The sequence below is a fragment of the Nicotiana tomentosiformis genome, chromosome 7 (assembly GCF_000390325.3).
Source record: "Nicotiana tomentosiformis chromosome 7, ASM39032v3, whole genome shotgun sequence".
Taxonomy (NCBI): Eukaryota; Viridiplantae; Streptophyta; class Magnoliopsida; order Solanales; family Solanaceae; genus Nicotiana; species Nicotiana tomentosiformis.
This window is the reverse complement of record NC_090818.1, coordinates 39,858,049-39,883,980: the sequence shown is the minus strand read 5'-3', so window position 1 is coordinate 39,883,980 and position 25,932 is coordinate 39,858,049. Positions and strand designations below refer to the sequence as shown.

Here is a 25,932-nt window from a genome sequence, read left to right as displayed (position 1 = left end):
CTTGCTTGCAAATCACACAGTTTTTCCATGCATACTTCCGTGATATAGCCATTCCCCATTCATGTGGGGGATTGTTGAGGTTTTAATTTAAGATGTAATATTCTTAAAATGAGGGTGAATGGGAAATGGAGGGAAAATGAAATTTTGAGTAAAATTTTAAGTTTCCCCCTCTTAACAATGAGACATTGTCCCATATTGGAAGTGGAAGACATTTTTGGTGGGTATATATATAATTGCTCTTCTTGTAGCTCTTAAAGAGTTAAGAAGAAAGCAAGCCTCGCGCCGTTGTCGTCACTCGCTCGCTCGGCTACGGCTACGGCTTCGGTTTCGGATTTGGATTTGAATTTGGTCAAATGATCGATTGATTGATTAATTTTTTGGACCAAATTTATTTGTTAATAGTAAATATTAACATAAGATTATCTGCAATTATAACGGATATTTTTCAATCCGTGTATTGACCATTTGGCAGCCGCCTAATGCTCTTTCCACCATGAATGTGCTTGCTCCACAAACATGAAGTGCTTGCTCCACAAACAAGCTAATGCTTGCTCCACCATGGAGGGTGGACGTTTGGTCTTCTTCAACACTGGCTGCTATATATATGTGCAGCAGATGTTGAAGAAAGACACTCAACACACAACACACTATTCGCTCAACAAATTGGCTATACATTGCACTCCTTCCTCTCAGCATTTCCATACGATTTTCTGAGTTTATACTCCTTCGTTCTGCATTGTTTTTAACTTCAAACAAAGCAACTGTAAGTGTGATTTGCTACCGAACTTTGTGTTCGCTGAAACACTGGGGTTTGAAGTACCGCTACACCAGTGTGTTATTCGTTCTATCCTGGGAGGAAATAATCCATTACCTTGGGTACTAGGAGGGGATTAAATTCCTTAAGGAAACACTGTGAATTCAGTGGGCTCGAATTTATTATTGTTTCATTACGTTAACTTATATTTTGCAGAATTATTATTTACAAATACAGCAATATTGGCGGGAATAACAAGAGTTTGCTTCAAATTGAAGAAGAATATTTGCTAAAATTTTCAGTTTTTCAACCAAATTACCAGAAAAGAACGTAAAACTTTTCATTCTTGGTTGTTTAGTTGAAAAAAAAAAGGTTTAAGAAAACATTGAAAAGACATTTGCAAAGGTTTTTCTTCAAAATTTTAAGCAAATACCTTATATATATATTACTTAGCAATTCAACACAACAACAACAACTAATCCAGTAAAATTTCATAAGTGAGGTCTGAGGAGGGTAGAGTGTACGACGGCCTTACCCCTACCCCGAGTAATAAAAATACTGTTTTCGATAGACCCTCGGCAAATTATTTTAGCAATTCCAAATTCATAATTTAGCCCGAGTACATCCTCCTCTACTGTGGGTTCAATTGAATATATCTATCAAGTTTAAAAAAAAATACATAGTAGAAAACATTATGCATAGCCTATTTTCGTTCTGGCTAGGGAGCGAAAACGAACACATCTCCTACCAATGATATTGGACCTTCGATCAGACATTCTATCTTTGTCCAATTGGAACCTAACATTACTGCATTGTGCTCGAACAATTGAACTGCCACCTGCCAGTAACAAGAAAAAGTTTTTAACTGTCAAAATGACAATAGGTGATAATTTACTTTACTACGTATAAAATTATTAGAGAGGAAAAGAGCAAAGGCGAAAAGCGTCACATCGAAGGGCACGTGGTGACTGATTCCGCCAGTTAATAAACCGTTGAAAGAAAGACTTATTTCCCTCTCTTCACAGCTGTTGCTAGCTGTCCTAATCCCCCCCATGTGACCCACTATTCCCTCTCCCTCCAAAAAATAAATAGAAAACAAACCCTTTAACTTTGGTCCCCTTAAAATTGCTAGTATTAACTCTTAACCAACTTAACCTCCTAAAATAGAGATACTCACATCACTCCATTTTTGCCATTCAATTATTACCCAAAATACACCTATTCTCACTTCTCCATTCTTCCCTTTTTATACTACCCAAAGCTCAATTCTTGAACCACAATAAAACCTTGCCATTTTAGTTTGTGCATGGCTCAACTACCACCAAAAGTTCCTACAATGGCACACAATTGGCCTTTTCAAACTATGCCCCCATTGCATAATAATAATAATAATAATAATTCTTGGGTTGATGATTTTCTTGATTTCTCATCAGCCAGGAGAAATTCTCACCGGAGATCAGTGAGCGATCCGATTGCGTTTGTGGAGGCCGCTCCGTTTCTGCAGCAATGCCACGGCGGCGCTAATTCTAATATTGGGTTTGATAAGTTGGATGATGAACAACTTACAACTATGTTTTCAGATGATAGCGGCGGTACTGCTGCATTTGCTGTTCCTACAGCGCCGTCTTCTAATCCGTCTAGTACGAATCCTTCTACACCGTCTGATCAAATCAGCGAAAATGAAGATCAGAAGTTGGTCCCACCGCTCGACGTTAACCAAGTAATTCAGCCGAAGAATGAACCTGGAGAAGTTGATAGTTTTTGTGATACTCAACCACTACCAGCTCCTGCTAATGATTCTTCAGATAACAATCCTATCGTGGATCCAAAGAGGATTAAGAGGTAAGCAATATGGCTAATCCAGTCGCTAAAGTATTAATCTTTAGGCATTTGAAGACGTAAATATTTAATTGTGTGATCAGATCATCATCTAAAAGTTTAAATTGTTTGCCCGATTATTTTTCATGTGACAAGTACACGGAAACTCTTCTTGCTGTTTATACCTTATTTAATTGTGTGACAAATTTATCTATACAATTAAGGTGAATTTACTTTTATATACTTAGTTATATCTTCAACAGTAATTTCAAATAAAAAAGCAATTGAAACCAATATTGGGCACTTCCAAATATATTACTAGCAGAATAAAAGTTATGTTCAACAAATTGTTGTTAATGTGTTATTTAATAATGATTGGGTTTTGTTTGTATTCCAGAATTTTAGCTAACAGGCAATCAGCTCAGAGATCAAGAGTTAGAAAGCTACAGTACATTTCAGAACTGGAAAGAAGTGTAACCAGTCTTCAAGTAAGTGTATACTTTTAATATAATTTACTGACATCTTCATTAATTTATACTAATCATGTTCTTATAATAACTTGAAAAATGCTAAACTTCTATTGCTTTTTTAATTCTTCTCAGACTGAAGTATCAGCATTGTCACCAAGAGTTGCTTTTTTAGACCATCAAAGGCTGCTTCTGAACGTTGATAATAGTGCACTCAGGCAACGAATTGCAGCTTTGGCTCAAGATAAGATTTTTAAAGATGGTAAGAGCATATTCTTTAATTTAATCATTCTTAATTAGGTAAAATGATTTTAATTTGCTCTGCCTAATTAATCAATGTTATTTGATGACTTAACATAATGAACGAACGACATGCATGCAATTCATGATTTTTTTTGTACTAATTATGTTTTACACATGTCAACCACAATGCAATCAATTATTCACCTAAATTTCACGTGCCGTGAACAGAATCGTCCCTGTAGTAGTATTATGATTTCATTTTAACTTACTATTGTCATGGAAAAGTAATTGCGTGATTAATGCACTAATTACGCATACTTTTGACGAAAAAACAGGTCATATCATGACAATATTGTAGCGACATAACTTGTTCCGCCAAAATAATGTATCGTCTATTTAGTTTCAATCTTGTCATATACGTAATCATAGTATTTAACTATCGGAAAATTTCTAACCTTATCTAAAAGATAATTACAAATAATCCAGTACAACATAAAATTCTATATACTTTCAGTGTTTATAAATTTAATCTGTTATTTATTCGGCTCATGTTTTTTTTTTTCATGTGAATTTGGAAGCACATCAAGAAGCACTGAAGAAGGAAATTGAGAGATTAAGACAGATTTATCATGAACAGAATATGAAGAAAATGGGCATAAACGGAACCGCCGATGCACCACCGTCAGCGGCGGAGCCACTATCCACATTTAACAAGATGAGTTGCACGGAAGAAGCGTAAGCTTCTCAATTCCAGTGTTACCCTCAGCTGACAACTGCGCTTTCACGTGATGTGTTCCCCAAATTTTTTTTCCAATTCTCTTGTGGACCCCGCCTGTGATAATTAACATGATTTTAGAATATTCCTACTTGATTTAAAATAGCGGTAGTAAAGAATTCATTTGAAATTTGAAAAACAAAAAAAAAAAAAACAAAAAAATGAAAGAAGCAAACCCAAAAGTTTGCTTGGTTTGTATTTTATTGTGACTATTTTCTTATTTGATTTATTGTAGCATTACTTTGGTGTTAGGGTTGAGATTGAGTCGATTTGGTGTCTGATTGTGAATCTTGTATTTTATTTGGATGTACAAGAAAAAGATTTGTTAATTAGGACCTGCCTATGGATGGTGCCATATGGTTTGGATTTTTAACATTGTAATTTGTAAGGGGTAGTAATTCAATTGTTTGATGAATTTTAACATTGTTAAATTCCTGAGTTCTGGTATGATAACTTGTATACCTTCTTATTTGTTCTTAAGGAATGTAAGGACAAATGAGGAAAGAGAATAAAAGGAAAAATTGAATGAAGAATTGTTGCAGATGTTTATGCACTTTTGTGGATTAAATATTCCTTTATGTTGATTTATTTTTTATATATCAGAGACACTGAGACCACTACTACGACAAATAATTGGACCTATAAACAGAGAGCGTAACCAGTGAAATGATAAGTTAAGGCAAGAGGTATAAAGTATAATGGAGTATATAATTGAAAAGCGACTAATATATTTCGGTAGACTTAATTTTTCTTTTTAAACGTATCAAGCTCAATGAAAAAAAAATCAAGTTAATCGCTTTTATTAACTATATAAAAAGATAAATTTAAGAAACGTTATAAGCTTATGAAAGAAAAGACTGAAATTGTGGAAATTTTCTCCTTGTAATTTTATTCACAATACTCTCCTCCTTTTATACAAGTCTATGATGTAGATACAAAAGAATGTAAATAAATATTCCTATACACTTGTACTCTTTTCTATTGGCTAATTGTGTAACTACTATAAGAAATTATTCTTTACAATGTGTGTGCATGTGTTATTCACGTGTGGAAGCTTCTAGTTCTCTTTCCTCATCTGAAATAAGAGCTGCTAAATGAATGGCTAGGATTTAGCCTTCTCTCCTCAAATCAACGTGCCGGATCTGATCTTAAGAAATTTGCATCAGTGCTCATGATCTTGACACGTAGCACTTACATAAATTAAAATTAGTATCTCAACAAGATTGCTTCAGACATAAACTCGAACCTCTCTTTGGAAAACTCTGAAACCCTACACTTCTTCTTCTTCTCTCTTGTATGCTTACCTTCTTCATCATCCTTTGAATTAATATGGGGGTTCAACATCTCCCTCAAGGCGGAGGAGAGAGAATGAACCCCCAGCTTGCATCTCCCAGATAAGGGTTTGGTAAACAAATCAGCGAGTTGGCAATCCGATGGTTGCATAAAATACGGCAATGAGAACTCCCAGATAAGGGTTTGGTAAACAAATCAGCGAGTTGGCAATCCGATGGTTGCCAAACCAGAGAGAAATTGTTGACTAAAGAAATTGTAAACTAAAGAAAGAGAGATCAAACCAGAGAGAAATTGTTGACTATTGATACCCAATTTTGCCCTCATATTTTTAAAAAATATATATATACTTTAAAAACATCATTTTTACATCATTATTTAGTTTACAAATCTATACGACTATTTTTCTATAATTTCCTATTTAGAGCTTTAAAATTAATTTTTTTGTATTTAAATTGCTTGAATATTTATTAATTATTCCTTGAAATTATTTTATGATGACTTAACTACTTAAAGTTATTATATTTGTACCTATAATACATGTTTCAAATATTTTACTTCATTTTATGTAATTACATTAATATTTTAAAGCTATTTGCGTAATTTTACAGTAATAGCCTATATCTGTACAAAAATACTCTTTATTTATATTAGTTGTGTCAAAATAGCATTTTATATTTTTATAATATAAAGTTATTATTTTTAATTATTTTAGTGCATAAATAATATTTTTATTTATTTATCAAGCATTTTTTATAATTTGTTTTGATAAATTTTGGGTATTTAAATAATAGCCCAATTTTAACCAATTTTCGGACCAGAATTAGCCCAATTACCCCAAGCCTAAAACCAAACCACCTTTTTAAAAATAATCCGGACGGTAACCTGTTTAAATGACCCGCCCAACCCCATTCTTTCATCCTGGCCGTTGATCTCAAATGATCAAGGACCCCTAATAAACTAACCCCTTCTCTTAAATCCGATCCCTTAATCCTAGAGACCCATTGTCTCTACCCAGCAGCCATCAAACGCTCCTCCTCCCACAGGAAAACCCTAATCACCGCCTTCTCCAAATCTTTCCCTAATCCCGTCGATAATGGGATTCTCCAATCATTCACTTACCATACGAGTATTTCCCCGCTACTGGGTGTTTCTCCATGGTATTACTTAGTACTTGCCTAAACATGGCAAGTACCATCTCTCCGATTCTGCCCATTCACTTCAAACGTTTGAATCTGGACAATATCTAGTCCATATACATCAAGACCATGGCTATATGGGTCCGATTAGCCAAGATTTCCGGCCAATCTTTGATTTCTATCAACTAGGGTTTACCTATTTTTTTTCCTAATCCAATTTTTATTGATTCTGCATGTTAATACTTCCTTATTTATGTTTGATTTTGCAGTTTTTCTTGTTTACTTGTTCGATTTTTGTCATTATATAAACCCCTCCCTATTCCCATTTGAAAAAGGACTTAATCGATATAATCTCACTAAAATTTGAAGCTTTGCTCTGTTAATTCCTTCATTATCTTGTTCTGTGTTTTGTGTTGGCCGGCTAAAAGCCAAGGCCACTGAGAGTCTACTGTTCGAACTTTGTCACTGCTCATTCACTTCAAACGTTTGAATCTGGACAATATCTAGTCCATATACATCAAGACCATGGCTATATGGGTTCAATTAGCCAAGATTTCCGGCCAATCTTTGATTTCTGTCAACTAGGGTTTACCTATTTTTTTCCTAATCCGATTTTTATTGATTCTGCATGTTAATACTTCCTTATTTATGTTTGATTTTGCAGTTTTCCTTGTTTACTTGTTCGATTTTTGTCACTATATAAACCCCTCCCTATTCCCATTTGAAAAAGGACTTAATCGATATAATCTCACTAAAATTTGAAGCTTTGCTCTGATAATTCCTTCATTATCTTGTTCTATATTTTGTGTTGGCCGGCTGAAAGCCAAGGCCACTGAGAGTCTACTGTTCGAACTTTGTCACTGCTCATTCACTTCAAACGTTTGAATATGGACAATATCTAGTCCATATACATCAAGACCATGGCTATATGGGTCCGATTAGCCAAGATTTCCGACCAATCTTTGATTTCTGTCAACTAGGGTTTACCTATTTTTTTCCTAATCCGATTTTTATTGATTCTACATGTTAATACTTCCTTATTTATGTTTGATTTTGCAGTTTTTCTTGTTTACTTGTTCGATTTTTGTCACTATATAAACCCCTCCCTATTCCTATTTGAAAAAGGACTTAATCGATATAATCTCACTAAAATTTGAAGCTTTGCTCTGTTAATTCCTTCATTATCTTGTTCTGTGTTTTTTGTTGGCCAGCTGAAAGCCAAGGCCACTGAGAGCCTACTGTTCGAACTTTCTCTTGGTGCGAGCATTGCCCGGGGTTCTTTCGAAGCTCTTGGAAACTTTGACGCGTCGAGGTTTCTGGGTTCTTGTGAATCTTTTGTTCTTTATTGTTATACGTTAACTAGTAAGCCACTTGACTTTTGCAATTTTATCCCTATGTGTCTTTGATTTACATGTGTTCTCACCTCTGAAATCTGTGGCTTAATATGTTTTCTGGATTACTTTTGTGCACGATTCCGTTAATTCTACTTTGTTCCAAGTCTCTTTAGCATTTAACTTCCTCCTAATGCTGCTAGTTGTGAGATTGTCTAAGTCTATCTTGGATAATCTTACCCTCTTAAGTTTGTTTAGCTAGTGTATTGGTGCCTGAATGTTTCCTAAAACATGCTTATTTGCTTTGTCCTTAATCTCTATAATGAAAACTTTACACTTGTGCTAGAACTTTCTGTGTTAATTATGACATGTTCCCCTGCTATTGTGTCACTCAGCATGATCCCCATACCCCATTAGTGATTGATTGAGATCTTAACTGTTACCTCAACTTGTTTTCCCTGCCCTGTTTGAACAGTTTTGTTTTATGACATAACTTAGATCTTCTTTAGTTAATTAGTCTATTGTATCAATCCCAGAATCCCTATATGTGCTATTTGGTATAAATTTTCTATCTCACACTGCTCTGAATCTCTGCAATATTTGTCTTGCATGTGCAATGTATTTCAATTTGTATTAAGACCATTCTCTATGATCTTGCTTATGTGCTAATATGTTCCCCAGCATGTCTATGGTTCATCTGATATCCTGTTCTTTCAGTGATTATTTGGCTTGTCACAATGTGCATCCCCCATCATGTCTAAATACTAATTATCATGACACTAGGATGTATGTCTAGCATAATCTCTTAGGTTTTAACTTGTTTGTATTGTGCATCTATGACTGCAAACTTGTTTCTCCCCTGATCCTTCCCACATGTTGTTGTCTATCTTATGATACTAGGATGCATACTTAGCTTAATTTGGACCTTTTAGGTCTCAACTGGTTTAGTATCATGCATCAATACATGATAATCTCTGTATACCCATGCAAACCTGTTTCTTCCCCAACTCTTTCAAAATGTGGTTGTCTATGTGATACTTTGCTATATTGGAAATCCTGATGAACCTACTGGCCTTCTTGATGAGTTGCTCTGTATGCTCAACTTGGCTATGTATACTTTAGGTTATAAGTGTACCCCCAGTTCTATCCCTCAACCATTGTTCATTCTCCTCATTTGCTACTTATGCTATTCTGAACTTCTTATTCTTAACCGGTTGAAAGCCAAGGCTACCTAGATTTTACTGCTGACCTCCTAGTGTGAGTACTGCTCGAGGTCTATTTGAGGCCCTTGTGAACTCTGACACACTAGGATTTGGGTCCTTAGTCATTCCCTGAAACTTAAACTACCCCCATTCAACCCCTTTTTTCCTATTATCTGCTGTACATCTAAGTCATTTGGTTTAAATGATGCAATGCTTGGCAATATGGTTAAATGAATTGACTTTGGGTTCCTCTATGGATTCTGGGGTTGTGTTGATGAATACAGCTCCTTGTTAGAGGTCTGGGTATGCTGTGTGAGAATTGCTGAAGGCCCAGACAGTGCTGGGTATTTCATTTTGGACCTATTGTGGGCCTATTGTCATTATTTGTATAACATTTGTATCTTACTCATTAATGGGCATGTAATAACTTTGTATAAATGATTGGTATGTTAGTGAAGTGGGGAATGGGTAGATTTCTAATATTTGCATACCAAATGGGTAGATAATATGCCTATAGGACTCAATGATTTACTTGTTATATATATGCTATTCCATCACTATGTGCACTATAGAAATCATGCTATTAGGGGAAACACACACACAGTCTGCTAGAAAACATGAATTTAAAGTGCTACAATTATGCCTACTGTTACGTGCTACTAGAAAACCTGCCTATAGGAATAAATGTCATTGATTTCAATTCATTTCATCATATTCATTAGAAATCATGCCTATAGGATTTTGATCACCTCATTTGCTATTATCTCGTACTGTTCACTAGAAACCATGCCTATAGGAGTTTAATCATCTTATTCGTTACTGCATCGCACTGTTCACCTAGAAAACATGTCTATAGGGTTGAGTGTAATGATAAAATCAGCCCCAAGTGCTAAACATTAGAGATCTTGTCTATAGGACAACACTGTTTCATGTTAATAAGAGTCAATGATGCACCTCTCAATATGGTTTATTATGCACTTCTGGGATCTCCCCAATGGTCCTTTCATTATTTCTTACTGCACGAGTCACCTAGACACAACATGCTTAATAACCGAAAATCTACAATTTCATTAATCAGCATGCAACAATCGTATAATTTGGAGATAAGCAATGCCTAGACTTTGAAACCTCTTGTATGTTTTAATGCATAGTCACATAGAAATCATGTCTATAGGGCTTAAGGGTCTTAATTCTGAAACGGCCTAACATGAAAACCTATTTCACGTGCATTTGTTGCTTAAGTGTGGAGGCTAACTTGAACCTTAACTGCCTATATGTGAAGTCCAATATGTGTTTTGTTTGTTGCCTAGTTTTGCATTTTTGAGCAGCCTATATAAGGTCTAGAACTACCTAAATAGAGGTCAAAATCCTCCTGGACCATAGGTATGGGACGGGCAGTGTACGCATAGGGCAGGACTTGGAATTGAATTAGAGCGCTCTTAGATAAACAACTTTAACATAGTAATCGGGTAGCAGGAGATGATAGTCTATGCCCGCTGGATAATATGAGTAACACCCTATCTCAAGGGAGTTACGAAATATTATTTATGTTGCACGGGGTGATTCTTTAGGCTAAAAAACTTAGGACCCCTCCCCCTTTTTTTCTTTCTTTTCTATTAGAATGGAAAAATAGCTGCACCTCCCTATTCAAGATCTCTTTGTAATAAAATTCCTAGATTTTGTACTCTCTTTGCTTACTTGATCACATAGACTAATCCATATAATTTAAGTTCGGCCGGGACCCACAGTTGTGGACCTCGAGGAGTGCCTAACACCTTCTCTTTGAGGTAACTTGAGCCCTTACCCGATCTTTGGTGGCGTTGACTAGTTAAAACAGAGTTATTTACAAATAGGTGCCCTAACGCACCTTAAAAACGTTAGGTGACGACTCTCCTATTTTAATACCTCCTTTAAAAGAGTTGTCACATGTCGAAACCCGATTTCGCGAGAAAAAAAGGGGCGTGACAGCATGGCGACTCTGCTGGGGACTTACACTTAGGCTCTTACCATAGCGAATTTGGCTTATATGGATTAGTCTTCTTTGATATAAACGCGCTTCCCTTTTTCGTTTTTATTTGCTACTACATGCACATACCTCTCCCGTTTTTCTTTTATTTATTTTAATTCGTTGTAATATGCACATCCCTTCCCTGCTCCACCTTCCTTTGTTTAAATTGGTTATAACATGCATATCCCTTTCCTATTCACCTTTATTTGCTCTAAACTGCTCTTCATTTGTTTAAAGATTGCTACATCATGTCTCTCCCGTCCCTACTCCCTTGTTTGCTTTATTACATTCTCGCATATATTCCACGAACTAACTCCTTCCTTTGTCTTTCTTTTATGTTTTTCATGTTTTACCTTAATACTGTATTTACCGTTTTTTTACATATTTATCATGCAAATACTTGGAAATGTGTTATTATCTCTGCATAAAGCATGCTCCACATCATACTCCACTCGTGCCAATTATCAACATAGCGGCGCTTGATGAGTGTCCGCGCTCTTCCAAAATTACCCTTTTAAATCGAAAAGGCTTATTTGAGGTAGACTAGTCGATCATTGGTACAGTCAATGGTCCCGTGCCTTTCCCTCTCAAGTTGTCCACTTGGGAGTACCAGTCTAGGCCATTCTAGAAACCTCACTCCAACATTAAATGTACATGCATCATGTTAAACCTAGTACGGGTTAGAACATTGCTTACGTGATAGCCCGCTAAGATATGCTTTGTCCAAAGTCCGACGGGATTTCCACAATCCCAATGGACACCGTCACATTATGTGCATTACTTGGAGAAAATAGGTCAGTATATTGATCATTAGTGTGTAAATAGTCAAATCTGGAGGGGGAAAGGGCTAACTCTATTTGTTTGCAGAAAATGAAGCACGAAGTCCCCAGGTTCGGCATGGTTCAAAACATCCCACCTTTGCTGCTTGATTGGTGGAAGAACCTTTCACCTAGTGACAAGAATCATGTGAAAAAGGTCCTTTGTAATTTACCCTCGTTATTGGACATTCAGCCAAATAGGGCATTGATTGAGTCCGCCACTATGTTTTGGGATGAGAAAAGAGTTGTCTTCCGCTTCAGTAACATAGAAACGACTCCTCTCTTAGAGGAAATAGGAGGTTTCGTTAAGCTACTGTGGGATAGCCCAGGGTTATTAGTGCCAGAGAATCTCACGCCTCGCGGTTTTCTGAAAATGCTGGGTTTCAAGAAAAATGATGAGTTGCTTTGTTTGAAGAAGTCATATATCCCATTTGAATTCCTTTACGAAATTTATGGGCATAGCAAGTCATATCGCCTTCATCATGATGAACTTTCCATCACTTCCTTAGGTTGGACGCACCGCCGAGTTTTTGTGTTCATTGTCTGTTTCTTGGGCTCGCTGATATTTTCGATGAAAGGGGGAAGATCCACACTCGCTTAGCCATGGTCTCTAAGACTCTAATGTAAGGAATCGGGGGACAAACTTACACTATCATCCCCATTATCTTGGCTGAAATGTATCGCGCTTTAGATCGATGCAAGCAGGGGTATGGACACTTCGAGGGCTGTAATTTGTTGTTGCAGGTTTGGTTATTAGAGCATTTCCAGAGAGGTGAATATCGCTAAGAGCTTCTGCGATGACCATTGAATGACTACATAACCTACCATCATCCAAAGAGAATGACATTTATCCTAGATAGGTTTGCATAACGTGGAAGTGCTGTGAGCTGGGTGCGTTTCTTCAGAAATTCGACTGACGAAAAGATGCATTGGATGCTTGAATGGTTCCCTAGCAGTGAGTTCATCATCAGATCAAGAGAAACTACTCATCTAGTATTGATCGGGTTAAGAGGGATCTATCCTTATATTCCTATAAGGGTAATGAGGCAAGCGGGAAGAAAACAAGTTATACCTCGAGTTTCCAACATGGTCCAATACAAAGCAAATTTTAAAGGGAACATCATTCCGTTCAAGTTCGAGGCACAACATATGTGGAATCAAAAGGTCATTGTGGAGAAAGATACCATCGAGCCAGACATGTATCATGTCAGCCATGTGTACTTCTACCCATCATGGTTGGTAAATGATATAGCGGGGGATGTCAAGCCAGGAATTAATCTGAAAATAGGGTTATAGATGCTGCTGACGCACAAGTCAAGTATAGGATGCTGCACAAAAGGGTTTTCGAGTATGAATCTAGACATTTAGAACAACACAAAGTGGATATGGAAGCAATCAATGAATGAAGGGAAACCGCCACTAAATCAACAGAAAGATTAGAATATTTGGAACAAGGGTTGATGGAGCTTGAGGGAAAGATTAGAAAGAGGATTTCAGATTGTCAGAACACGGATGGCAATGAAGGGGGGCATCTAGCAAAGGCTTACATGTTGTTGGATGTGCACGACCTGGGAAATCTGATTGATGGAGTCAAGAGAGACAAGCACGGGGAAGGTCCTTCTCGGACCAAGTAGATTAGGAAATGATGTTCTTTACTACTTTTTAGCTTAGTTTTAGATTTCGAATGTAATAAGGCAAATGCCATTAGTAACTTTCTTATTATTGTCGTTTTAGTAAGGATTTGATTCATTTTCGCATTAATGAAATGACATAATTATTGGCATGAATTTTCTCCAAGTCTATATGTCGCTTAGGCCTACCTCAGGCACAATGAAGTCCCCCAAATTAGGACGCGATTCTGTTACATGATTTTGCAGAGCATGTTCAATATTGCAAGCATTCTTTCAATATCCCTTACTGACTTGGTTACCTTTTGTTTTTCTTTCTTTTTGATTATTCCCATTCTCCAAGGTTGGTTCATGCATACTGGCATTATCCACATATCATACTAGATCCAGAGGTCCTCCACCAAGTGATCAAACAAAAGGGAAAGGAAAAATGGACGATTTAAGCGGTATCAGAAAGGACAATGCAGAGAACGTTGAAACTTCGGACGGTCAGAGTACTCCAGCACAAAATGAATTGGTCCTACGTCTGGAACAAAAAATATTAGAGCTACAAGGGGAACTTAAACGTCCCCGATATCAACCAACAAAACACAAACGTCCAAAACCCGACACCTCCCCAAAACAAGCAGAATCAAAACCCACCACCGAATCCTCCCGCACCATATCAATAAACCACACCTCCTCAGAACCACAACCCTCCACCGGTACCTACTCCTCAACAACACTATCACCATCCAACTCAATACCCACAAACAACCACATACCACACCCCTCAGAATGTACCACAACATATTCCTAACCTACAAAACTCAAACAATGACCACCATTACGCCCAGATTCCCGGAGTCTATCAAAGCAATCCCATATATGTGGAAACTTTACCCCATACCCCACAACAAACCCTATATATAACCGAATCCACCGAGAAGGACCTGCTCATTAAGAACATGGCAGAAGAACTCAAGAAGCTTACTGGCAGAGTTCAAAGTGTCGAAGGTGGCAAAGGCATTGAGGGTTTGAATTATGAGGATTTGTGTATTCAACCAGATGTAGAACTGCCAGAGGGTTACAAACCTCCTAATTTCAAAATGTTCGACGGAACTGGTGATCCAAAGGTGCATTTGAGAACATATTGTGACAAACTTGTAGGGGTTGGCAAGGATGAACGAATCCGTATGAAGCTGTTCATGAGGAGCTTCACCGGAGACGCCTTGTCTTGGTACATTAGTAAGAACCCAAAGAAGTGGGTTAATTGGGTTAGCATGGCGTCGGATTTCATGGATCGATTCAATTTCAACACAGAAAATGCACCAAACATTTTCTACATTCAAAATCTCAAGAAGAAATCAATGAAAACCTTCTGCGAGTATGCTACTCGGTGGAAGTCTGAAGCCGCAAAAGTAAGGCCGACACTTGAAGAAGAACAGATGAATAAGTTCTTCGTTAGAGCTCAAGACCCGCAATACTATGAAAGGTTGATGGTTATTGAAAACCATAAGTTTTCTGACATCATCAAGCTGGGAGAGAGAATAGAAGAAGGGATCAAAAATGTAATGGTGACGAATTTCGAAGCACTCCAGGCCACAAATAAAGCTTTGCATTCGGGAGGTATCTCTAAGAAGAAAGAAGTTGGTGCAGTAATGGTAGCCCAAGGTTCGAAGTCTCCTCTCACATATCAAATACCTCCACCCATATATCAGCCTTCACCTCTCAGATACTAACAACCTGCCTCCACTTACCATACCCATAACACCCAACCAACATACTACCACTCACCACCAGCCCACCAAAATTACCAAAAACCAAGACCAAATTTCTACCACAGACCACTTAGACAATACACTCCAATAGCTGAACCCATAGACCAACTATACGAGAGGCTAAAGGCTGCTGGTTATGTCACTCCCATTCCCGTTGTTGCTATGGAAAACTCTTCCCAGTGGATTAACCCGAATAAGACATATGCCTATCACTCAGGCATGAAAGGTCATACTAATGATGAGTGTCATACTTTGAAGGATAACATTCAGACATTAATTGACACCAAAGTCATACAGGCAAAAAAGGCTGCACCCAATATCCGTAACAATCCTCTACCGGATCACAGAGGTGAAGGGGTAAACGTGATAGAAACCGATGAAGAATGGAACTCGGAAGGGTCAATTGGACTTATTCGAGAAGGGGATAATCCTAAAACATCTCCAGTCACTCTCACACCTATCGTGGTACAAACTCATGCACCAATTGAAGTTGAGGTAGCCGAACCAACTCCGTTTGAGGGTGAAGTAACAACACCCTTCACCGTGATGGTAGCACCTACACCATCTTATAAGTCTAATGCTATACCATGGGATTATGTTGCAGAATAAAGAAGGAAAGGAAAAGCAAAAATGGAAGAAACAGGTGCAGCGCAAGGCATGACCAGAACCGGTAGAGTCTATACACTCAAGCATTTGGGAGGAACGAGCAAAGAAGCTGCATCTAAGCCGCCTATCATTGAGACTGGCCTGGATGACCTTTGGAGAAAGGTGCAAGCAAGAGAATATTATGTGGTTGATCATCTGAACTAAACCCCAGCTCAAATATCCATTTTATCACTGTTGCAAAACTCCGAGGCACATAGGAATGCTCTGATGAAGGTGTTGAATGAAGCCTATGTACCCAATAACGTCACCAATGGAGAAATGGACAACATGGTAGGGCAAGTGTTGGAATGCTACAAGATCACTTTTTATGAAGACGAGCTGCCACCAAAAGGACTAAGTCACAACAGGGCACTGCATATCATAGTAGAGTTTGAGGACAAATTCATTGCTAGAGTCCTGATAGATGGGGGTTCGAGTCTCAACATATGTCCACTAACTACTCTAAAAAGATTCAGTAAAGGCCTGCCCGAGATATGAGCAGGAAGTATGAATGTGAAAGCATTTGATGGGTCTCAAAGGGCCACAATTGGGGAGACCAACTTGGTTTGATGTTGAGTTTCAAGTGTTGGACATATCTGCTACCTACAACCTATTGTTGGGACGACCTTGGATAAATGCCGATAGGGCCATAGCTTCTACTTTATATCACGCCGTGAAGTTTGAGTGGAACCATCAGGAAGTGATCTGTAACGACCCGGCCGTCATTCCGAGAGTTATAGCCTTGTTTCCCCATTCCTGTTTCTTTATGTGTTGTTTAGCGGTGTTGAGTTGTATCGAGTTGGTAGATTTGGGTCCGGAGTAGTTTTGGAGTGAAATGAACACTTAGTCTCTTAGTTAGAAAGTTAAGTTAGAAAAGTCAACCGAAAGTTGACTTTTGAGTAAACGAATTCGGATGTGGATTTTTATGATTCGATTAGCTTCGTTGGGTTATTTTAGAATTAGGAGTGTGTCCGGAATATAATTTGGAGGTCCGTGGTAGAATTAGGCTTGAATTGGCGAAAGTTGGAAGTTTAGAAGTTCTTAGGCTTGAATCCGAGGTTGATTTCGTGTTTTGGTGTTGTTTTGGGTGTTCCGAAGGTTCGACTAAGTTTGGGTAGTGATATATGACTTGTTGTAATTATTGGTTGAGGTACCGAGGGCCTCGGGTGAGTTTCGGATAGGTTTGGGTTGCGTTGCGCTCGTTTTTCTTATGTTTCGACGTTTTTTCATTGAAGCATTAGATCCGTATCGTAATTACGGACACGTAGCAAAAAGAATCGTTGAATTTGGACACCGTATGAGGATTTTATGGTCATTTTACTAAGAATTAGGTTGCCAGATGTTTCAGATTAATTATGAAATTGCCACTGATGGTGTATTTAAAAATTTGCACGATTTGCAAATATTAAAACCTACATATCTCTTTCATTATAAGGTTGAGTGATTCAAAAGCCTAACTTGACTAAAATTTCACAAGAAATCCATTGGAGGCATAAAAAGCGAGTTTCTGGATCATTTGGCACGAGAAACGAGGCAGAATAGGTGGCAAAAAATATATAAAACGAGGGTTTGTTCATTCGGTCATATTTTGAGTTGGGGAGCTCGGATTTGGGCGATTTTGGGGGCGATTTTCACCATAAGGATTGGGGTAAGTGTTCTCTACTCAGTTTTGGTTATATTTCATGAATCCATCTTCGTTTTTGGGATTTGATTGATGATTTCAAAGTGAAATTGGGGGAGTTATGGTTTGAATTTTGGAGAGTTTAAGTGAGGATTTGAGGGACTAAACGGAGTCCAATTTTGATGAGTTTTATATGGTTAGACTCGGGAGAGGACGAGGTTTATTATTCTTTTATTTTTAACTAATTTTGAGATGTGGGCCCGGGGGCCGGATTTTGGCCAGTTTCGGAATTTTGGCATATTTTGTAGTTTTTATTATGGAATTCGATTCGTTAGCCTATGTTGATGGTATTAATCTGATTATGGTTAGATTTGGAGCTTTTGGAGACCGAGTCCAGAGACGTGGGCATCCCGGAGTAGGATGTTACGCTGTTAAGGTAAGTAACAGTTTTAACTCTGACCTTGAGGGTATAAACCCGGAGAATTTGATATCGTGTGACTGTTTGGAGGTGATACCCATGCTAGGTGACGAGCGTGTGGGTGTATACCTCGAGGGATTGAGACTTGGTCCGTCCCGTGAGGCCTCATGGCCATCATCTGTGTTTACGTAGTTACTTGTTGAACTTGTGTGCCTTCGTGTTAGAGATCGTGCTTAGGCTTTATTCATGCTCATATTATTTGTACTCAGTCATAGAAATTATTGTACATGTTTATCTCTGTCTCTATTATTTGCTAATATGCTGTGATACTTGATGTGGGTTGTGTTCCCTTATTTGTTGATGATGGTGAGGCTAGTGAGGTACATGATTGAGTGAGGCCGAGGGCCTGGTTGTGAGGATATTAATACCATAGCGCATGAGTTGTCTGCGTAGCACGTGAGTTGACCGTGCGGGTCCAGGTATTGATACCATAGCACGTGAGTTGTCCACGTAGCACGTGAGTTGACCGTGCAGATCTAGGTATTGATATGATGGCACGTGAGTTATATGTGCTTAGCACTTGGGCTTTGGGAGCCCCTACAGAGTCTGTACACACCCCTAGTGAGCGCAGAGTGTTGAGTGCTGAGTGTGAGTGATGAGTGATGGAGTGACACTGCTGTAAGGTTGTATTTATTTGTGTTGTTGCTGCATTTATCTGTTAAACGTCTTTGTGGCTTTTACTGAGTTATGGAATTTACCTGTTTATTTTTGTTTATTTTTAAATTGTGAAAATAAATAATTGGACTGTTTTACTTAGCTCGTCACTATTGCTCAGTTCCTTAGTTATTTCTGTTACTACTGAGTCAGTTGTACTCATATTACACCCTGCACTTTATGTGCAGATCCAGGTGAGTTAGCACGCGACGATCGTTGAGTTCAGGCCGGCTATATGTGGAGATTGGAAGGTAGCTGCTAGCGTCTGCAGGACCTTGTTACTCCTTTTGTCATTTCTTCTTTTGGACAGTTAGACAGTTTATATATCTTAGTTTATAGTTTTAGACGCTCATGACTTAGTGACACTCTGATGTTTGGGGCTTGTTTTCGTATTTTGCTATATTATATTTAGAGTTGATTTAGTTTATGAAAAATTTAAATATTGAAATATTTTATTAAATTCTTATAATCGGTTTAGTAGTAATATTTTGGAAAGTAGGCTTGCCTTGTAATACGAGAGACGCCATCACGACCATGGTTAGATTTTGGGTCATGACATGATCATCCATGGAGACAGAAGTAATCCCATTTATACCAATCAGACTATTCCGGTCGTCGAGAATAGAAGGAAGTTGGGTGGAGAAACATACCATCGCATCGAGCGCATCAACGCAATTGAGAAAGACAAATGGTGGAGCAGTAAGATAGAAAGCATACTGTCATGGACAGGGTATGAACCCGGCAAGGGTCTTGGAAAGAATCTCCAGGGGATCACCAAACCGATACAGCTAAAGTGTCATGGCACAACATTTTGGCTCGGGTATGAATACACCTGGCAAGAGTGTCAGAATTGGTCGCCACTATGGCGTGGTCCTTATTACCCTCTAGAACAGCCAATACCACATTTGCACCTGTCATTTCATCAAGCTGACATGATGTGGGGGTCCGAAGAAGATGAAGTTTTAGTTGGCATAAGGAATTTGTTTCTGGATGATGAAGACATGGATTGTAGTGTGATAGTTGAGGAGGAGGAGGAGGAGGAGGAGGAGGAAGACCTTATTATTCAAACCGTGGAGAAGGGAGCTGTTCTCAAGAACTGGACTGCTGCACCATCAAGGGCCCGTCGAGTTCCTGGGTAGCCTGGCAATTAGGATCATTTATTTTTGAAAGCAATTTTATGAGCATCTAAGACATTTTCAATATTTTGTTTTAAGCATATTTTGTTTGAAATAATTGCTCGAGTCATCGAGCCGTACTTGTTTGACATTTTCAATATTTATCTAATGCATTGTTATTTTTAGTATTTATTATTATTATTTACATTTTTTCTCTACAGCATTATTATTACCTATCCCGACGAACCTGGGACTATGACATATAATGAAACAACGCAACGTAAGGATAGTGATTCAGAGGATCTGGAAGAGGATGTAATACCAGAGGAAATTGTCAGAGAAGTGGAAAATTTTGAAAATAAGCCTAAGTCCAATTTGGATGAGACTGAAACAGTTAATTTGGGAGACTCAGAAATAGTCAAGGAAATACGTGTAAGCATTCATCTATCGCCGTTAGAGAAGGAAGAATACATACAGTTTTTGAAAGAGTATGAGGATATTTTTCCATGGTCCTACAATGATATGACCGGTTTGAGCACGTCCATAGTGGCTCATAAACTACCTACCGACCATATGTGTCCACCGGTAAAGCAGAAACTCAGAAAGTTTAAGCCAAATATGAGTTTGAAAATAAAAGAGGAAGTCACCAAGCAAATCAAAGCCAAGGTTCTCAGAGTGGTTGAATATCCGACCTGGTTGGCTAACATTGTGCCGGTTCCAAGGAAAGATGGGAAGGTCAGAGTGTGTGTCGACTATCGGGATTTAAACAGAGCAAGTTCCAAAGATGATTTCCCTTTGCCTAATATACACATACTGATTGATAACTGTGCCAAGCATGAACTTCAATCCTTTGTGGATTGCTTCGCGGGATATCATCAGATATGGATGGATGAAGAGGATGCCGAAAAGATAGCCTTTATTACACCATGGGGAGTATATTGTTACAAAATGATGTCGTTTAGCCTAAAAAATATTGGAGCCACTTATATGAGGGCCATGACAGCCATTTTCCATGACATGATACACAAGGAGATAGAGGTGTACATGGACGACGTCATCATCAAATCTAAAAAGGGTACAGATCACATAGCGGATTTGAGGAGAGTTTTTGATCGACTTCGAAGGTACAACCTGAAACTGAACCCCGCAAAGTGTGCCTTGGGAGTCCCTGCTAGAAAACTACTAGGGTTGATCGTCAGCCGTCGAGGAATTGAGCTAGACCCGTCAAAGGTCAAGGCTATCCAAGATTTGCCACCTCCGAAGAACAAGAAAGATGTGATGAGTTTCTTAGGGCGTCTCAATTACATCAGCCGTTTCGTAGCACAATCAACTGTGATCTGTGAACCGATTTTCAAAATGTTGAAGAAAGATGCTGCAACAAGTTGGACCGAAGAGTGCCAGAAAACCTTTGACAAGATCAAGGAATATTTATCCAAACCACCTGTTCTGGTCCCACCAGAACCTGGGAGACCTTTGCTACTCTATTTATCTGTACTAGATGGGGCTTTCGGTTGTGTCTTGGGACAACATGATGAGACAGGAAGAAAGGAGCAGGCCATATATTATCTGAGTAAAATATTCACACCCTATGAAGCACGGTACTCTTTGCTGGAGTGCACCTGATGCACTTTGACATGGATAGCTCAAAAGTTGAGGCACTACTTTTGTGCCCACCATATATCTCATATCAAGGATGGATCCGCTAAAATACATCTTCCAGAAACCCATGCCTACGGGAAAGTTAGCAAAATGGCAGATACTACTGAGTGAGTTTGACATCATCTATGTAACTCAGAAGGCAGTCAAAGGGTAAGCATTGGCGGATCATCTGGCAGAAAATCTTGTAGACGGAGAGTACGAACCACTGAAAAAGTATTTTCCCGACGAAGAGGTACCTTTCGTAGGAGAAGATATCACCGAAGCCTATGTTGGTTGGAGAATGTTCTTCGATGGGGCTGCGAATTTCAAAGGAGTGGGTATTGGAGTAGTCTTAGTGTCAGAAATGGGTCAACACTATCCAGTATCCACAAAACTCTAGTTTCCATGTACTAACAACACGACAGAATACGAGGACTGTATCTTAGGACTCAGGTTAGCCATCGACATGAACGTTCAAGAATTTCTGGTAATTGGAGATTCAGACCTTCTGGTACATCAGGTTCTAGGAAAATGGGCCACGAAGAACGCTAAGATATTACCATATATGTACTGTGTACAAGAGTTGATGAAGAGATTCACAAAAATAGAGTTCAAACATGTTCCGAGAATCAAGAATGAGTTCGCAGATGCATTGGTCGCTTTATCTTCCATGATACAACACCCAGACAAGAATTTCATTGATCCTATCCCAGTAGATATTCATAATCAGCCAGATTATTGTGCCCATGTTGAAGAGAAAATGGATGGAAATCCATGGTTCCACGACATCAAAGAATATTTGGCAAAAGGAGAGTACCCGGAGCACGCAAATCATACTCAGAAACGCACACTTCGAAGATTATCCAACCACTTCTTCCAAAGCGGAGGAATTCTATATAGAAGGACTCCAGATCTGGGATTATTACGGTGTGTCGATGCCAAGAAAGCATCCAAATTACTCAAAGAGATACATGCTAGAACTTGCGGACTGCACATAAATGGCTTTGTCTTAGCTAAGAAGATATTAAGAGCAGGATATTTTTGGATGACTATGGAAACAGACTGCATCAGGTATGCCCAAATGTGTCATCAATGCCAAGTATATGCTGATATGATACAAGTGCCACCCAATGAACTCAATGCAACAAGTGCACCTTGGCCTTTCTCCGCTTGGGGGATGGATGTCATCGGTCCAATCGAACCCGCCGCTTCAAATGGGCACATGTTCATTATAGTGACCATAGACTATTTCACAAAATGGGTTAAAGCTGCATCTTATAAGGCTGTAACTAAGAAGGTCGTCAGAGATTTTGTTAGGGACCGTATTGTTTGTCGGTTTGGGGTGTCGGAATCAATCATCACAGACAACGCCGCCAACCTTAATAGTGATTTGATGAGATCCATGTGTGAAACCTTCAAGATCAAGCATAAGAATTCCATAGCATACAGGCCGCAAATGAATGGAGTTGTATAAGCCGCCAATAAGAACATCAAGAAGATATTGAGGAATATGGTAGATAATTACAAACAATGGCACGAGAAGCTACCGTTTGCTTTGCTCGGATATCGTACCACGGTTCACACATCAACTGGGGCAACTCTTTATTTGTTGGTTTATAGTACTGAGGCAGTTATCCCTGTCGAAGTAGAAATCCCTTCTCTGAGAATAATATAAGAAGCCGAGCTTAGCGATGCAGAATAGGTACAGAGCCGATATGAGCAACTGGCCTTCATTGATGGAAAAATAATGAGTACAGTATGTCACGGTCAACTCTACCAAAACAGAATAGCCAGAGCTTTCAACAAAAGGGTCAAGCCTAGATAATTCACACTGGGGCAGTTGGTGCTAAAGAGGATCTTCCCGCATCAAGATGAAGCCAAAGGAAAATTTTCACCCAATTGGCAAGGGTCCTACATGGTTCATTGAGTACTAACAGAAGGGGCACTTATACTTGCAGAAATGGACGGAGAAATTTGGCAAAAACCTATCAACTCAGATGCAGTCAAGAGATACTATGTTTAGGATTGTTTACATTTCTTCATCTGATGTGATTGAACTACGCTTGACCTGATTCCCATTTAAGAGGGGATACGTAGGCAGCCCTATGGGTTCTGTCACATCTTAATAAAATCTTCATTTTGCCATGATAAAAAAACTGGGGCAGAATTTTGAGGACCCTCAAAATTCTAAAGCAAGTTCAGCCGACATCGTTATACACGGAACATCCGAAGTATTGCATTTAAACTGGGGCAGAATTTTGAGGGGAACCCTCAAAATTCTAAAGCAAGAAGGTCGCAATGTCTCTAAAACATGTCACAATCACCGGTTCATCTAAATTATTTGAAATCGCATACTACTACATTTCAAATAACTATATTTATCAAATGCATGCATATTTTTCGAAAACTTTATTTCTATGACAACCAGATGCTACCCAGGGTAACTCAAACAGGACCTCAAGATAGGAGCAAAGGCAAAACAGAAGACAAAAACGCAAACCAACCTTCTCCCACAAAACTCACAATGTTTCTTTGGATGAAGGCACGATAAGACAACAATACCCACAGATACATCGAATCACTACCTTCATGACGACAAGTTACCAAACACAAACACTTCCAGCTAAGAAATACTTTACTTTCTCACTGTCACACATCGTTTTTGTTGCATAAGGCTAAACACTGCCTTTCCCTGCATGAGACTAAGCATTGTCTCTTATTTACATGAGGCTAAGCGTTGCCTCTCTAATTACATAAGGCTAAGCATTGCCTTTCCTTGCATGAGACTAAGCAGTGTCTCCTATTTGCATGAGGCTAAGCATTGCCTCTTTAACTGCATAAGGCTAAGCATTGCTTTTTTTGCATGAGACTAAGCATTGTCTCCTATTTGCATAAGGCTAAGCATTGCCTCCTTAACTGTATAAGGCTAAGTACTGTCATTCTTTGCATGAGACTAAGCAGTGTCTCCTATTTGCATGAGGCTAAGCATTGCCTCCTTAACTTCATAAGGCTAAGCATTGCCTTTTTCGCATAAGACTAAGCATTGTCTCCTATTTGCATGAGGCTAAGCATTGCCTCCTTAATTGCATAAGGCTAAGCACTGCCTTTCTTTGCATGAGACTAAGCATCGTCTCCTATTTGCATGAGGCTAAGCACTGCCTCCCTATTTGCATGAGGCTAAGCCCTGACTCCTTAATTGCATAAGGCTAAGCACTGCCTTTCTTTCATGAAGCTAAGCACCGCTTCCCATACTTGCATGAGACTAAGCATTGTCTCCTCTTCCTGCATGAGGCTAAGCATTGCCTCCCTAATTCCACAAGGCTAAGCACTGCCTTTTCCTCGTGATTAAATGCTATCTCCATTACTTTATCTAAGACCTAGCATTATCCTCTACTCATCTAGGGCTAAGCATTGCCCTCATCTTACCCAAGACTAAGCCTTGTCTTATCTCATCTTCGCATACGGCCAAACATCATATTTTGCATTTTATTTGATGAAATATCGTCATTTTTTCCAAAGACGTCATGGTCTAAAGGCATCATCCTCATAGCCGGAAGACACCATTCCATTGCCCAAGGATCTCTTAAAAGTGCACATTATTATTCAAAGGTGCAATGGTTCGGAATCAACATTCTCATGGACCGAGGACATCATTTCAAGGCCTGCGAATCCCTTATCACATGATTCATGGACCAGGACGTCATGGTCTAAGTACACCATCCTCACAGTCCAAAGACAACCCTCATAGTCCGAAAGAAATCTGCATCATGTTTAAATTCTCGCAATAATCCATATATACTTGCATACATCGTGTTTTAAGTTTTGAAGGTAATCCATGAAGTAACCGTTCTCCTAGCGGGAGCAATCTTCGCTACGGTTTCCGTTCAATGTTCACATCCTGCAATTATTTCAAACATAACCGACCACCATCAATTACCCGCCTTTACTCTATGACCGTTCAGATATTTTCTCAGTGATACATCCATAACGTTTCAAATTCGCATTCATGACTTCGAATAAATTCATACGATACTATCCTACCCAAAGGAACCCTTTCCGAAACATACGACCATTCCTATAACAACTCCATCGGTTTCGTTCACCGTTGGATCCAGAACTACACACGACCTGATTCTCGTAACACCAGGGATATGTAGGCAACTCAGGAACCAGGGTTCGGTCCCCATTTTTTCCAAATCACATCATCCCTCATTTAATTCGGCCAAAATTGGTCATCAATTTCTTTACCCGACAACTCTTTCATCATTCCCGAGTAAAGAGGGGCAGCTGTTGATACCCAATTTCGCCCTCATATTTTTTCAAAAATATATATATACTTTAAAACATCATTTTTACATCATTATTTAGTTTACAAATCTATACAACCTTTTTTATATAATTTCCTATAATTTATAGAGCTTTAAAATTGATTTTTCTGTATTTAAATTGCTTGAATATTTATTAATTACTCCTTTAAATTATTTTATGATGACTTAGCTACTTAAAGTTATTATTTTGCACCTATAATACATGTTTCAAATATTTTAC

At 38.7% G+C, this 25,932-nt stretch overlaps 1 protein-coding gene across 1 annotated transcript; it reads left to right on the top strand.

The window, feature by feature from the left end:
• Positions 1-1,884: 1,884 nt before the first annotated feature.
• On the top strand, positions 1,885-4,488 carry LOC104117790 (basic leucine zipper 61-like). The gene is made up of 4 exons (XM_009628898.4): positions 1,885-2,596; positions 2,970-3,060; positions 3,175-3,301; positions 3,861-4,488. Exons 1-4 carry the CDS (start codon positions 2,061-2,063, stop codon positions 4,019-4,021), a joined length of 915 nt encoding a protein of 304 aa, XP_009627193.1. The 5' UTR covers positions 1,885-2,060; the 3' UTR covers positions 4,022-4,488.
• The last annotated feature ends 21,444 nt before the right edge of the window (positions 4,489-25,932 follow it).

What these genes read in the sequence shown, in the direction of transcription:
- LOC104117790 (XM_009628898.4), top strand. Translation starts at nt 2,061, where the DNA reads ATGGCTCAACTACCACCAAAAGTTCCTACAATGGCACACAATTGGCCT. An exon ending in GATCCAAAGAGGATTAAGAG is followed by an intron (nt 2,597 to 2,969) that starts GTAAGCAATATG and finishes TTTGTATTCCAG; the next exon opens with AATTTTAGCTAACAGGCAAT. An exon ending in AGATAAGATTTTTAAAGATG is followed by an intron (nt 3,302 to 3,860) that starts GTAAGAGCATAT and finishes TGAATTTGGAAG; the next exon opens with CACATCAAGAAGCACTGAAG.